At 40.8% G+C, this 16,628-nt stretch overlaps 1 protein-coding gene across 3 annotated transcripts in view; it reads left to right on the top strand.

Annotated features, from left to right (window-relative positions):
* Positions 1 to 16,628, top strand: part of LOC102007039 (chromosome unknown open reading frame, human C4orf51) — a 40,611-nt gene that overhangs the window by 9,867 nt on the left and 14,116 nt on the right. For all 3 annotated transcript variants that reach the window (XM_005386652.2, XM_005386650.2, XM_005386651.2), the window contains 5 exons: positions 1,396 to 1,472; positions 10,800 to 10,858; positions 12,900 to 12,960; positions 13,875 to 13,948; positions 16,080 to 16,242. In XM_005386652.2, coding sequence (XP_005386709.1) covers positions 1,396 to 1,472; positions 10,800 to 10,858; positions 12,900 to 12,960; positions 13,875 to 13,948; positions 16,080 to 16,187 — 379 coding nt within the window. In that variant the 3' untranslated portion in view covers positions 16,188 to 16,242. The remainder of the gene's footprint in view (positions 1 to 1,395; positions 1,473 to 10,799; positions 10,859 to 12,899; positions 12,961 to 13,874; positions 13,949 to 16,079; positions 16,243 to 16,628) is intronic.

Here is a 16,628-nt window from a genome sequence, read left to right on the forward strand (position 1 = left end):
GAGTTGAAAACTTATGTTGAAAACTCATAAGCAGATATTTATGGCAGTTTTATTCATAATTACCCAAATTTGGAAGGAACCAAGATGTCTTTCAATAGGTAAATGGATAAACTTTGGCACATACATACAATGGAATATTATTTAGTGATACAAAGAAATGAGCTTTCAGACTATGAAAAGACATGGACGACATTGAATGCTTATCACTAAGCGAAAGAAGCCACTCTGAGAAGACAACATACAGCCTGCTTCCAACAAGATGACATTTTGGAAGAGGCAAAACTATAACAGTAAAAATAGTAGTGATTTCCAGGGGTTGGTGGAGAGAGGGAGAGACAAATAGCTGGAGCACAGAAGTTTTTTGGACAGTGAAAATATATTCTACTAGAATGAAAGTTACATACCATTATATGTGTCCAGGCCTATAGACTGTCAACACCAAGAGCGAACCCAAATGTAATTACTCCCATGGTCTCAGGAGTAATCATAACATTTTTACTGCGACAAATGAGGGATGTGCTTATGTGAGGGAGGGACTAGATGTGAAATCTCTGTACCTTCCTCTCTGTTTTGCTGTGAACTTAAAACTGCTTTTAAGAAATAAAGTATTAAAAAGTAAAGTGGAAGGTGGGGAAGTGGGGAACAAAACTTCTTTCGATGGGATGGTCACAAGGCAAGAAACACTGCATTAGGATTAAGGAGGGATATCTCATAATAATAGCAGAGTCAATCAAATAGGATGATATAACAATCCTAACCTTGTCTGCATCTAATAACATAGTCTCCATGCTTACTGAGTAATTGCTATGATGTCTTGCACTTTATGAACTGATAACTTTGTCCATTCCATACAAAATCATTTGGTATTCCCAAAATACTCTGCCTTGCTTAAAAAGAATGTCATATCTGTATTCTGGGAAACTGAGATCCAGCTGTCTGAAAGGATAGACACAGCATCTCTGAGTTGCCAAGTTATCCCACTGCCATTAACTTTTAAGTTTTATTTGGAAACCAGCATAATTACTGTAATCATTCCTATTGCATGCATAGCACTTATCCTATTTTGAAAGCAATTCCCCAGAGAAACACTCATAAATCCTGTTGAAATAATTATGAACTTAATGTTTGTGCTTTTCATGCACAGAAGTTGAAAATTTTACTGTTTTATGGCAAACCGGAGAACAAACAAATCCCTTAAAGGCAGTGAGAAAATTCAACTCGGATTGATTTAATGGGAGTGTGGGGTTATGGTTGGAGGTGTGGAAAGAGGAAGAGAAGAAGCAAAAATTTAAGAAACCAAATGAAAAGGTGGGTGAAAAATCCCTCTAAATTATAGGCTGTGTGATTTATAAACCCATAAGTGTATAACCTCTTTCTGCCATTTGCTGTCTTTAGGACACTATTGCTGAATAACTGTACCCACAATCCTCTACTCTATGGAGCTGGTACCCAAGATTCTAACGATGTCAAAGGTGAGTGCAACATAATCAGCTTTTGAGCACAGCCTTTTTACCAAGGTTGCTATAGTTCTAACTTTTAGGCTATTCTTTCCCAGTTTAACTGAGGGAGAATTAACAAATACAAATTACATGTATTTAGGTTGTACAGCAAAATGTTGTAATAGATGTACACATTATGGAATGACTAACACAACAAATCCAGTTAACATATCACAGTTACTCTGTGTGTGTGCAAGGTAAGAACACTTGATATCTACTTTCTTAGCAAAATTCAAGTGCACGGTACATTTTTATTAACTATAGTCATTATGCTGTACATTAGGGCTCTAGAGTTTATTCATCTTATAATTTAGAGTTTGCACCCTTTGACCAAAATTGCCCTATTTTCCTCACTCTACAGCTCCTGGCAACCAGAATTTCCAATCCACATTTGCATGAGTTTGACTTTTTTAGATTCCATATACAAGTGAAATCATGCAGTACAGTATTTGTCTTTCTGTTCCTGACTTGTTTCACTTAATATCCTTCAGGTTCATCCATGTTGCCACAAATGGCAGAATATTCTTCTTTGTAAAGGCTGAATTATATTCCATTTGATGGATATTCCACCTGCTTTTTATCCATTCCTCTGTTGTTGGACACTTAGGTTATTTTCATATCTTAGATATTGTGAGTAATGCTGCAGTAAACAAACATGGCAGTAAGCGAGAAGCGGGACTCCTACAGAGCATCTGGCACAGCTGGAGGAGCCAGGTGCTCATTCACTATACTTGCACCTTGGGAGAAATCACGGGCGGAGGAGACGGCTCTTGGTGTTGTACTGAGCCACCTTAGAGAAGGAATAATATGGGTGAAGTGAAACTTTATCTTCCTACCCTCTACCATGCATCTGTTCTTGAATTTTTAACTGCAGTAATGTCCTAGAACTTCTCCCGTGGATGCATGAACTCTCCTCTGTGATTATTGAAATCACTGATTTTGTAGGGAAATTATGGTAGATAGCTCCTATTTCACCATATTCGCGACATCATTCTCCTCTGCTTTTAGGTTCCTGATGGTAGTTCTTCTGGTTTATATTTGCCTACCAAAGGCTAGATTGCCTCTAGCAAAAAATGACCATGTTCTACGCTAAATATGCTGCTTTAAAAAATGACACTTACCCCTGGGCAAAAATTTTCCTCCTCTAAATTAGTCCCAGAATGGAACTTCCACCAGAACTTGGAACTCAGATATCAAGTACAGTATCTAGCTATAGACATCTGAGTTGTTCTCAGATGTCAAAAACTAAGAAGAGAAACCAATGTTAGGACTAATCAACAGTAAATTATATTGACTAATCATAGCCACCTGTAGCTGTTTTTTAGTTATTAGGTTAACACTAACCACTATAATAGATAAAACACTAACACAATAAAAGAAGAAAAGATTTCATGTACAGGCCAAAGTGACTGCTCTTCATACAGACCTTCCATGTGTTCTGATTAAGGACGCAGACTTGGTCGAACATTGTCCCCTGGGGCCTTAGGATCCTTTGTCTGGCAACAGGGGAAAGAAGGATAGGGGAGCACACGTTATCCTGCACCCCTTCAGCCAGAAGATGACACGCCCCCCTCTGCTCGAGTTCCAGTGTGATGCCAGAGAGCTCAGAAGTGGAGTCTGTGGCCGGCAGCCACATCCTAGCCACAGCTGTGCACTACAGAAGGACAGAGCTACCCATTTTGAGGCAAACTCTGATTTTGAGGAGGCAACACAGTAGGTCTTCCCATATAATTTCTACCATTGTGTCAAAGCTCTGGAGCTTTAGCAAGATTAATAATTGAAATTTAAAGCACTTTATGAAATAGTCTGGTGATGCTTGCCCATTTGCTATAGTATTTAAAGTTTTAATCTGTTCATGTGTGTTTATGTGTGGGAAGAAGATGATAGAAATTTATCCTGCAGCCATATGAGCATTTCCTAAATGAATAAGATAAAGTTTTTCACATTTGCGCTCAACAATGGCTGTTTAGCTGGTTTTCCTAATAAAATCTGACTTTATAGGAATAGTATATTCTAGATAAGTTTTAAGACTTCCTTTATCATTTATTGATGCAAGAGGACAGAACAGGTAACAGTTTGTGCTATTGTGAAAATCAGGAAACACTTTCTCCCTTTGCAGTGAAGAACAGAAAATTGAAAGATACTACATATTGTTCAGAGACATGTCTGAGCCAGTGTATGGGAAATCAGCCTGGTTACCTCATTCATCGAAAGGCCAGGTGACATGCATCTGACCTAGGTAGCTTACAGTGTAACCCCATTCCATTTTTGTTGCTGTTTGTGTTCTTCAGAATACTGCTTTACCCCAGTCACCACCCACAGTTTACATGAGCTACTGTGCAGTTCCACAGTTAGAGAAACAATTATCTTTGAACAGTGATAATGTGAGGAAAAAAATGCAATAATTTATTGCTACGCAGTAGGTCATATTTTGCTTCCCGTCTCCTCTCTTATTTTTACTGTCAGGTAAAATGGCATAAGTGTATATATTCATAATGATGATTTATTAATCTGCCCATACTACCTTCTTCATTCTCTTCGAGTATCATTTTAAGATAACTGATGTCTATTTTCTTCATTGAGTGGTTGATTGGCAGTACCTCACAGCAAAATTTAATTTGGTCACATGATAACTTTTTTCTGTGCTTTCTTTCATTTTCTGCATTGTACCTCAACTGGGCTAGAATTCCCCAAGGAAGGGAATTAAAACATGAAATCTAGGATCACACTGTCAGTGCACACCAGCTATATAAGTTTGTTCTCCACTAGTGGACATCGGCCTACTGATTGCCACTTTGTGACATCCATCCATGAGTAGGTAGATCGGATAGACTGTTCTTTCTTAAATGTGATTTATGATCACATTTAAGGAAGAAAGTTCTCACATTCTTTTTCACAGCTGCCTTTCAAAGAGTTCAGTCATATTTGTTCTGCCTACATTAGGTGGTTTTCCTTTTTGCTAATATTAAGTTTCTTTCCAAGTGTTTGATTTGCTTGTGGCTTTTGTGACCTGGCTCCCGGGATGAAGCTTGTGGCCCATCACTTGCTGATCTCTCATATTCAAAGAACAAAGAAGACCAGGCATCATAAAATTTCAATATGACAAAAAATAGCCAATTCAACTTTCTGTTTGTTTACTCTTTGCTAAACAGATTCTACCAAGTTTTGTTTAATGACTAAGCTTCTGTCCAAAGAAACTGTCTCAAGAGCATGGCAGAATGCACACTGATTTTGCAGGCCAGCATTCATGGACTGTCCCTCCCTTTCCTTTGTCCTCAGCCCTATGCCCGTGTCTCACACCTGTACAGCTCTGGGATGGGCTCACAGCATCCTTGCCAGAGAGTAAACTAGTCTCTTTTGTTCTTGCTATTTCCCAAGATGCGATATGACCGGGAGGGGTTTTGTACGGTAGGCACACCTCTAAGCCCAGACATGACAGTGTGTAAGATGTCCTTGGATATTTCCTAACCACAGACAAGTTCCAAGTGTCTGAAGCAGCTGTCTGGATCATGCATCATCCTTTTATGTGGATGATGATGTGTCTAGGAGAATATTGACAAGAATCAAATAATATATGCATATGATTTGCAATGTAATTTCAAGAGTATTTATGTCCATTTTTAAACATACTCATTTTTCTCCCACTCCTTTAATACTGCTTATATTCTTTGGGAAAGCCTTCAAAGAAACCTAGAAAGATTCAAAAAGCAGTAAGTACTCATGAGGCATGTCTTGCCAACCCTGTCCTTCCCCCCACAGGGAGATCTTAATGGATAAACAGGATGCCACTTCTGCCTCCCCTTGCACCTGGAATAAAGTCCTACCTCCATACCAAATCCTGCAAAGCCTTGCATGAACGGGATTCTGCCTGTCTTTCCTGTCTCATTTCATGTCTCTTCTGAGTTTTGCTCACTCTGTTCTGTATATATAAATTCATTTAGTAATTTACAAATGCCAAGCATTTTCTACCTCAGGACCCTGACATATGCTGTTCTTATTTCTCTGCTAAGCTATAATGCTCAAGTCTGGATTTAAATTTCATGTTCTCAAAGAAGGCTTCCCTCAATGCCATGCTTAAAGTGATGTCCTTCACACTCTCTCCTTCCCAGTTTCTCTGCTTTGCTTACTCTGTATTATTGTGTTTGTTTACTTGTTTAATACCTAAGTATCCTTCCAGAACATAAGCTTCATGAAGACAAGAACTTGTTCTATTTCCAGAACCTGGGACAGGGCTCAACACAAATCAGATGCCTCATCATTGCCAATCAATGGTCTGTATACTCCTTCCATTCTTGGCATTTTCCTTTCCATGACATACATTCGTATAGAGCCAGTCCCTTACTATAATTCTTTTTCCAAAAGACAATTTAAAAATTACTTGTTAAAATCAGAAAGTAATTTATAGAAACAGTCTTTCCACAGACTTGTGTTTTGAATGGTAGTTTATATAGAGTTCTATAGAGTGCAATATTCTAAAAATGGATGGACAGACAGCTCTGCCACGGCAGCACGTGCACATGCTTTTCGTTATACCTACCCGCTGCCCGCACCCGGGTTCTGTGATGGGCTTACAAAGATCAGCCAGGCGCACCCCAGACCTGAAACACAGGTGCGCGTTAAAAAGCTTTGCAAAGGTGCATTCGAGTGAGGGAGAAAGAGGAAAAGAACAGGCGCATGCCTCTGAGGGTGACTGGGGGCCAAGGCAAAGGACAGACTTTCCATTTCTTACCAAGGTGGGTGTCATGGCTTCCAAGCTTCACCGTTTTGCTTTGGTTGTGTCTTGGCGCTGCTACCTTGTGCTATTTTTGGATTATTTCCAAAGTTTATTACTCTTCCAGGCTATGGGCCAAGAATGGAGGCGGAGGCACATGGGTTAGGGAAAGTGTGCTTTCTACACAGGGGCGCTAGTCTGCATGAGGCGGGGACTATAAACTGCTCCTGGGATGGATCACAGGGAACAAATGGCAGCAAACCAGGTGCCCTGTGCCCAACTTTCCTGGGAGAGACTCACAGCTCTCCAGTCAGGGCCGCCCTGTACTCAGCTTTCCCAGGCATGGGGTGTCTCCAAGGCCCCCTGTGCTCTGTAGTCCTGAAGTGGAGCCAACTGGAAGACTCTCGCCTCCCCATCAGCTCTACAGCGAGACAGGATGAAGGATGAAGCCCACCCGCCCACTCCTCTAGAAAGACCTCGTGCTCACTCCTTTGTGTGACCCCACACAGCACTGCACCTGTCAACTGAGCCGCTTCTCCTAAGGTGCCCAGTGTGGCCTCCCCCTGTGTGGACGCTGGGAATGTTCTCCTTACCTTTCCTCCATCACGTTCTTCACATCAACTATGTGGCAAGGACAGATTTTACCACTTCCCTTCTGGTGCAAGACCCTACAGGTCTATCCTGGTGAGTAGCAAAGAGGTGACAGAAGGCTTTGGCACGAGTGTCTTCGTTGTCTTTCCTCACTGCCTTCCATTGCCCACAAAGAAAGGCTGTCCCTGTGGGGTTGCGGGGGGCAGGGAGGCCAGGGGACAGCACCCCCCAACCCTGTCACCACCCTCACCCTCCTACATCCCACTGTGGATCCTGGAAGCCACTGCTACCCAGGGTATGCGAAGCAAGGGACACGTAGACTTAGTACCAGCTTCGCTCATCGTGGGATCCCCGCTTTCACACTGGGTGTGAACTGGCACAGCAGAAGGAACTTTTAACACCAGGATTTTGTTTGCTTTCTGTCTCATTTGTGTGCTTTGCTGGGAGAAGTGCATATATTTCTTTTAAATTACAGAAAAGGAAAAAGAGCCTATTGACCATCAATAAATCTAGGCAGCATGACACCTACTTTGCCTGGAATTGAGGTCTTCATACCACACTACAAGGGACAGTTACACCATACGCCAAAGGCGTCCCAGGATGGGTGTCCTACTCGGGAAATACTGGTGTCCCTTCTAGGTGGTGGGGATTTTGTTTTACATAGTGCTGCTTTCTCTACTTTACATTAGGAATCTGGCTAATAAATGGTTAAATGTGTTTGCCAGAAAATATTCAAGTGTAAGGCAACAGTTTCCAAATTCCCTGCAGAGCCCGGACACAAGGGAACACTGGCAGCCAAGCCTGTTATTAAGAAGGTCACAAGATGCCATCTGTTACTGCGTGCGCTTTCCTGTTCAAGCATAACATCCACTAGGAGGTGGCTGCAATTGACTCTCCTGTGAACTTAAAAGATAGCTCTGTAGTGGGCACTGTGGTGATTTGGTGGGTGCCATGAACGCACCAGGTGTCCGCCTGTGACAGGGCCTGGAGTCCTATGGGGAGAAAATAGGGAGAGGGTGCAGCACTGATTTTAGGTCTGTCTTTGATTATAGCTCACATGTAATTTGGGATGCGGCTGCTTGGTTTTCCTAATTTTTTTAGAACCTGGTTTTTATAATGGTGAAGCTAAGGCACATCAATGAATACCTTATTCTTTCATTTATAACATAAAACAAATAGTTGAATCCATAGAAAAGGTGCAAGAATATTGCAGTCAATGCCACCTATGTTCTTCTAGATTCATCAGGGTTTTGCTACTTTTATTAACAATTCACTTTATCATAGTTTCTAAATACTGATACCTGTGTGTGCTTCTTGGCTGGGTTATTGAAATATTTCAGCACGTGTCTCCCCTCCGTAAGAATGTTTTCTCACATAACTGTAATAGTATTATGATCCTCAAGAAATGAGTACAATAAAAAACTGAAGGATAATTTTTATTTCATATACATATTATTGTATCCCTTATTGTTAAAAATTTGTCAGGAAAGAGATTTGCTCTGTAACCTATCCCAGTGGTTAACAAGTCTCTTTGTAAGACAGTGATACCTTATATTTTTGAGATACTTTGAAAAATTCGATGAAAGTTCTGGGCTTTCTTTTCAAAATATCCATAAAGAAACTTCTCCAAGCCGGCAATGCAGGCATCTCAGAGCTTCAGGTTAAGAGCTGTTAATGTTTAATCTACATCCTCCTTCCTTGTATACATGTAATTTTTAAAAAGATGGAGACTGGTTTGTCTTCATTTTTCAACATTATGTTTTATATTCATGAACCTTCATTTCAAGGGAGTCAACATTTCAAGTAACTGAGAGATGGGAAGCTGGGAGGCTGAATTAGCTCCAATCTATTAGAAGAAAACTGCATTACAAAGAAGGCCGATGGTTATTTTATGACAGACATCCACTAGGTGGGCTAAATGATTAGAATTGAAGACCTAGAACGGTCCTGCCACACGTGAGCTGATCCTGTAGGAGCTAGCCAGCCTACACTTGACTTCTTAATAATTTACTTTTAAAAAGTAAATCTCGTAATATTCCATTAAGGTAAGCACAACATTTAAGGACCAAATATTTAATGGTAAAATTTGTTGGCAATTATCCAAATGGATAGTTTCATCAACAAAGTTGCCCAAGTTGGTTGCAGTGCTGGGGCTAAGAAGTAGAAGCAAGAGAGGGACATACATTGGTAGATTAGGGTCATTTTAAGCATCCTCAATCAAAAGGTGGATGAAACTTCCAAGGTCAAACTGCACTGTGGGCTGTATTTTCTCAACTGTAAAAATCATAAAGAAAAATCATTAACTAACTATATGCTAACATATGTGAGTTGTCTGCTGGCCCACTGTATAAAGACTGAAGAAAGTGAGACACATTCCTAAGTCAGACCAAGTTTGGCTAAAAGATGGAAACAAATAATGTAAATACTTTATGCAACAGTCTAGCACAAATTCTCATGTCTGGTTTTTGTTTTTCATAGTACATCAGATGCCTCAAAATAACTTTCTATAGGACATTAATGTCATATAACCGTATATTCATTAATGAATGATTATCTAGTATAATTCTGGAAAGGAAAGGTGACATAAAGATTGCAAAACCTCTGGTAGGCTCATGGGGTTTATAAAAGTCTTACAGACCTCAGAAACGCTAAAGAATTCACAGAGGATGAAAAAATTAGCTGCTTTTGCAGAATACACTTATTTTAGTATAGGAATTCAACTAAATACTTGTCAAGCTCTTTGACTCTGGCTGATAAAAAAATTATCAGCATAAAAGCACAAACAACAAGGAGTATTTGCCAAAGTCTATTCTTCTCCCCATTCACTCTTAATGATCAGACCCTATCGTACTATGCCTATGCCAAGCAAGGCCCAGAATTTATTGGGTTATTTTCAATAAAAATACCAGAAAACCAAACATGATCAGTCACTAGGGAAATATAAATTAAAAACACAATGTGATCATAATTCCCATTTATTAGAATATCTATAATCATAAGGACAGATACTAAATGTTGGTGAGGGTATAAGGAAACTGGAACATTTAGTGCTGGTGGGGATATGAAATAGTAAAGTTACATTGGAAGACACTTTTGTAGTTTCTTTGAAAGTCAAACATAAGTCAACCACAGGATCCTGCAAGTCTACATGTAGGAATGTATCCAAGAGGAAGGAAAAGATACTCATAAAGACCTGCAAGTAAGTGTAGGCCACAGCACTATCCACAGTAGCCCAAATTAGAGACAACCTTGATCTCTCTTTGACCTGATGAGTGGATAACAAATCTGGTATACTCATACAATACAATACTAGTCAGCGATAAAATAAGAGCAAAATATTCAAGCAGCTGCAAAATAGCTGAACCTGAAAAATATTATGCTAAATACAAGAAGCCAGACATGAAAGACCACATAATGTATGATTCCATTTATATGAAATAGCTAATGAAAGCAGATCCACAGAGAGGTTAGTCATCTTCTGGGAACAGTGGTAGAAAAGGGGGTTAACTGTAAGTGGGCTGGAGGTATTTCACTGGGGTGATGAAAATGCTCTCAAACTGGATGATGGTGGTGGTGGTTGCATAACTTGGTAAATTTACAGAAAATCATTAAACTGTACACTTAATGTGGGTTAATTTGTGGGTAAGTTATACCTCAGTCAGGTTAAAAGAATACCCCTGAACTTCTTGGAACCTTAAAGAAAATTTACAGCCTTGGTATTTCAGCATAGCCACAATTTCTTCTGATTGGAAGAGTATAAGCCATGTATCACAGAAGAGTATTCCAGATGTAAAAGTGTTTACCTCTCCTGAAGCTCCACACAAATTAATTTTCAGTCATAGTTTTTTGTCTTACCTGTTGGCTCTTATTTTTCAGTTGGTCAGACACTACAGGGAAACAAATGATGTGTGTACACTTTGTTGATAATAGCCTCATTGGAAGCATAAGAAATTTTAGAGTGGATTTAATCCTCCTTTTCCCTCTTCATTTAAATGCAGGCCGATTCCCTGATATAACCCAGACCTTGAAAAATCCACTTGATGTCAAGCACAAAGTGGTAAGTCCAACATTTCTCAGTGATCTTCTATACACCGAGAGCTTAAGTGATTGCATACCACATATTTTTCTTAAAAAGCAAACTAAAAAGGGTAGGGCTTTTAAGAACGCCCTCATCACACATTTGTTTTCGAGGGCTTCTTATGTGTGTAACTTTTGATGAGGTGGTGGGACACAAAGGCAACCAAGAGGATGCTGCACGTCTGTCACTGTCACCAGCTTTTCCTTGGTCACATTCATGGCAATAATGACATGCATAATAGTGGCAGTTAGAACCAAGACAGCTTCTCCGTGATTGTAAACTGTCCAGTAACATACAGGACAGAAATAGAAGCAGAAGTAAAAATCATCTGAAATCTTTCCCCTCGCTCCCAAAGACAAATCACAATTTACACTTTAGAGAATTTCTTCACAAATATTTCTTGACTCGTGTGTACATAAAGACACATGTACTTTTATGTATACCATATGTTGATGAGGTCATGTTGAACATTGTCCTCTCAAATCTGCTTCTTACCACTCAGTATTTTCATGGATATCTTTTATTGTTAGCAAAGTTATCTGATGTCATATTTAATGGATACCTCAGATTCCACTAACTGTATATATCAGAATTTTAAAATATCCCTCATCACCAGGCACTTAGGCTTTTCAAATTCATCATTTATTATAAACAATGTTATGATGGTGACAATTTGAAAATAAAGTTTTGCACTTGTGAATTCATCTCTCTGGAGTACGTTCCTGGAAGTGGAATTCTTGGGTCACAAGATATGCTTAACTTACATATGGCTAAATGCCTCCAGAGATTGAGCCTCATGACCCAACAATACAAGACAGTGCTTTTCTTTTGTTTCTTTTTTTGTTTTGTTTGTTTGTTTGTTTTTGAGACCGGCTGGCTTTGAACTCACTATGTAGCCCAGGCTGGCCTTGAATTCACAGTGATCCTTACGCCTCAGTATCCTGAATGCCAAGAATACTTGCTTTCTTAACACTTGCTTTAAAAAAAACCTTTACGTTTTTCACTTTGATAGATGACACTATGTCAAGTCTCTGATTTCATTTTCTTTGATTATTGGTAATATTGAGCGCCTTCTCTTATGCTTATTAATTTGTACATTTTTACCCCATTAGAGTTGACTCTCATTGTTTAGACTAATGTTTTGCGAAGTTGCTGTGAACACTGAATTTACCATACTGACCCACGGTCACAAAGTTTCTGGCAAGTGATCAACACAGAAAGTGTTTTTATGAATGTTTCTGTTTCAAGACACTTTGTTAATAAGTTGTTAATTTATTAACAGCACTTTAACGGAGCTTAACATATCTTTTCTCTGTGAGGCACAATCATAGCCTCGTACTTAGAAACACTAGACAGTACTTGAACACTATGCTTAGGGCCATTTTAAATAGCAAAATCATCCCTCAAAATGTAGACAGTGTGGCTCAAAATAGAATGAGAAAGATACTGATTACAATATAGGAGCTCAAAGGAGGTCCGGTTCCCACTGTGTGACCTCAGCTGGAAGCAGGCATGTTAAGGTTTTTGTCATTCTGTGCAAATTACCTCAAAAGTGCTGTGAACGTTAACTTTGGGGTTACATACACATTTCAGCAGGCAGGTAAATTCACAAATGTGGAACTCAGGAAGAATAAAGATAGAGTATATTTCCTGTATCCGTTTTTCTACAGGCTGTATAGCTTTTCCTCATTGATTTTCATAAACCTGTTTACATATTAGGATTACTCTTTTGCCTATCCCATTTTATAAGTATCTTCCTCAGTTTTCTTTCCACTTTACTTATTATCTGTTATTACAGCAGACTTTCTTCCCCCAGTGCCGGGGCTCAAACCCAAGGGCTCCTGCTTGCTACGCAAGCTGTCCACCACTGAGCTATAGCTCTACCCCTCCAGCGGCTTTTGGATAATAGCATCAAAGCCCTTTTTGAAAACTGAGGGGAGACAACACTGAAAAAGGAATTTTATTAGATTTTTGTTACTGGAAAAATGGTTGGTATTTATTTCTAACTCCTTTTTCACAGGCACACCAGGCTTGGTATTCTGCTGATTTTCCTCCTGCACTTCCAAATTACAGAAAATCATGTAAGTCACATCCTAAACTACTATTTTATATCCATTTTCAGTCCTTATTGCAATCATGATCTTCAACTAATATCTTCATGCCTTCTAGAGTCAGAGGCCATGGAAGGCCTTTTACATTTCTTTGTGCTCTCTCCTGTCCTCCTCCTTGTTAGTATGTCTCCTAGCATCAAGAAATGTAGGACCCTGAAATGACAGGAGGAAGAAATCTAACAGAGACATTAGCCACGCAATAGCCGCTCTGAAAGAGAACGTTTATTGTGTATGAGGAGGAGGTGGTGGTGGCAGCAGAGGCAGAGGTGTATCACAAGACTTTGGAACTGTCTATTAAAGGGTGTTTGGAAACACTGGGTGTAGTGGTACACGCCTGAATTCTCAGCACTTGGGAGGCCGGGGCAGGAGGACTGCAGCAAATTTGAGGCCAAGCTTGGGTTACATAATAAGTCCAGCCTAAACTACACGGCGAGACCCTGTCTAAAAAAAGTGTTTAGCAACTGGGATAAGGGAAAAGAGAAAAGAAAGAAAGAAGAAAGTGAGTATATATGTACACACACACACACACACACACACACACACATACACAAAGATAGCTAAGATAATTGTGCTACTAATTTCTATTGGTTTATTGAAAAGAATAGTCAATGCTTAATTTTTTTGAACCATTTTGCATGCCTATAGCTGGTAATCTGAACTACTTTGAAGATAACAATATGCAATATAACAACCATTGTTGATTTCCTATCATCTTCTTTTGATATTCTGTATTGTGTTTAATGTTTTTAAAATTTCTTTTATCCTCTTTAAAATAAAAAAAATTTTAAAAGGTGTTTGGGATGTCAGTAAATTTCATTTATTCGTACTAAGGTAGGCTCTGCTACCCACAAACCCTTACACATTGGATGTCTCTTTACCCCTAGGTGCGAGATCTAAGCAGCCAGCCCTGCAGACCCGGATGAACCACAAACATGTGGGGAAAAGCTTCCCGAAGCATGTAAGAATCTTTTCAGCTGTCACCCAGCAGTGAGTGGGCTTTCTGGTGTCTGCCTGGAGTGGGAATGGCGGCACGTGAATGTTTACATTTGGGAGAGAAGCATTCCCTAACTCACCACCGGGTGGAAGGTAGAGCCATCAGTAAGACAGGCAGCAGGAGCAGTTTCTTGTGTTGAGCTCTCAGGTTGTTTGGGAAACCAGCCTCCAAAAACTCTCCAGGATGGGACTTTCTGTCGCTCTGCCCAATTTCTCATCAGTGATGCCTGTGAGTCCTTGGATTCTGCCTCTTGTGACACAGGCAGTAGCTTGGGGACTGTCCCTGGCCATCCCTCCTCACCTGTATCTCCCACACCCAGTATGGATTGTCCCTGCTCCCCTCATATCGCCCTCCAGACCAGGGGCTCCAACTGGCCTGATAACACTTTCTCAAAAGCCAGTCCTTTTTAACAGGATTTCAAATCAGATTCCTTTTACATCCTAGAGTTCCTCTTAGAGACTAAGGTGAAGGAGTAAAAATGGGTATCTGCATGTACCCTGCTGACTTCATTTATTATGAAAGTTAGAGCTGTACTTTTTGCTATCCTGTGACTTGTGCTTATTAAGATTGCTCTTTTTTTTTTTTTGTCTTTTCTTCCGGTACCAGGAATCGAACTCAAAACCTTGCGCTTGCCAGGCAAGCGCTTTGCCACTGAGCTAAATCCCCAGCCCCTAAGATTGCTTTTTAAATTGACTTTTAAAAAATCAGACTCACCCTAAGTCATTGTATTTGCAACACTATGGATTTGGTATGCTACTTTTGTGTATTAGGAAAAAAAAAAGACCTGATCATTAATATAAAAAAATCATTCAAGTATCATCTAACATTATCACAGATAATAACATTATCACCAGTAATGTACACATATTGTTTTAAAAGTGCTGGTCAATGGTGCCAATGAGGGAATTCAATTAATTTAGCTAAGAATGCAGGGCCCACCGTGGTCCTCAGTTTACCGGGACCCTTCTAGAAATGACTTTTCTGCTTCGAGACCTGGTCCCTGACCCAGGGAGCCCTTCACATACAGGAAGGCAGTGCAGTTGCAGGACTTAATTTGGGGGCATTTGAAGCCAGGATCCACTGACAGTTACCTTGTGTGGGCAACCAGGGACCTCCCTTCACTGTCGGCTCCCGGCGGCTTCTGGGAAGGATAAAAGATTTCTTGAAAGTATTTTTACTGATAGCTGGACTCCTAGGAGTTGCTTGGGAGAATCATTAACTATTGTTAAATAAACAAATCCCTCTTGCTACATGGAGTGTCCCGAGGCCGGGCAATTCCATCGCCAGGGTCCGCAGCTGTTCCCAACAGCTGTCCTCCCCTGTAAGGTGCTTCCTGGGCCCCAAAAGTAAATTTTCTCTACTCACAGTGGTCTCTTAAGGCATGCACTCATCACAAGCAAACAATATTACACCCTGCTCATTCTGTGATGCAGTAACAAGCTAAAAGTACACACACACACACAGACACGCACAGACACACACAAGAGCGCGCATGCACACCGCAGCACTTAATATGGCACTCATTTGAGAAAACTTCGACTTGGAAATAAATCATAACTTTTCTGAAGCAAGGAAAATCTTACTATTTTTCAGTCGGTGCTAATATCTTGAGGGAAAGAGAACAAACATCGAACTGTAAAAAGGCACACAGTCCTGCATTAGTGGGAATGGATAACATAGTCAACCCTTAGCGATATCCTTCCTCTTAATATCTGCTTGGTGCCTTTAATAACCATCCTGTAGATATTTACATTCCTGGGTCCTAACTTGAAGAAGTTCATGATGTAAAACTGGAAAGCAGAGAATTCACACCCAGGAATATCTGTATTAAAGAAATGGTAGAAAAACTAGAAACGTGAAGAGAAGAGAGAGATTAATGACTCCCCTTTCTGCTTATTGATCTGACCTTCCGACCAAGGCACAACATAGAAACAGGAAGGTCGAAAAGGATGGGCGAAGACGCCTAACAATCCCAACCCCGGCTCAAGATGTCTGGTTTGAAAGAGCCAGGGCTGGCAATTTAATTCCCAATTCTGCGGAGAAAGTGACCTTTGCGGATGAGCAAGTGTTGACAATCAGGCCATTTTTCCTCCAGTTTCAGGGACAATGGGATTCTGTGAGTAAAGTCGGTTCATCTGATGACTCAGACGCTGATCAATACTGCGATTACGGTCGGGGAGGACTGTTATCCTTACTTTCCTGACTTAGAAACGAAGCCACAGGCTGGAGGCCCAGAATGCGCGATAAAGGACTCCGAGGTAAGGGGGTGTGTGGGCAGTGTCTGCACCTTGGCAGGATGGACACTTAGCCTCCGACACCTCATCCTAGTGTGTGTGTGTGTGTGCGTGTGAGAACTGCAGGCAGGGGACAAAAGTTAGCGTTAGACTCATCCAAGTTTCCTTAAAGTTAAGTACTTGGAAGCTGCTTTCTCCGCCACACACGTGGCGCCGGGCTCCGGGCTCCGGCGGCGGGCCTGGGGAGGGCGCAGGGCCGTGAGAAAGGCTGTTTTGTATTCACAGCCCTCGCCCAGAAAAGCCAGAGCCTTCGGCGGCCGGGTTCCCTGCGCTCAGGCCGCCCCAAGGAGGCAACGGCTGGGCTCGGGCTGAGGGCAGAGGCGACCCCGCCTCGGCGGCCCGCCCCTCCG

Source organism: Chinchilla lanigera, unplaced genomic scaffold (genome assembly GCF_000276665.1).
Source record: "Chinchilla lanigera isolate Chin_1 unplaced genomic scaffold, ChiLan1.0 scaffold00027, whole genome shotgun sequence".
Lineage (NCBI taxonomy): Eukaryota > Metazoa > Chordata > Mammalia > Rodentia > Chinchillidae > Chinchilla > Chinchilla lanigera.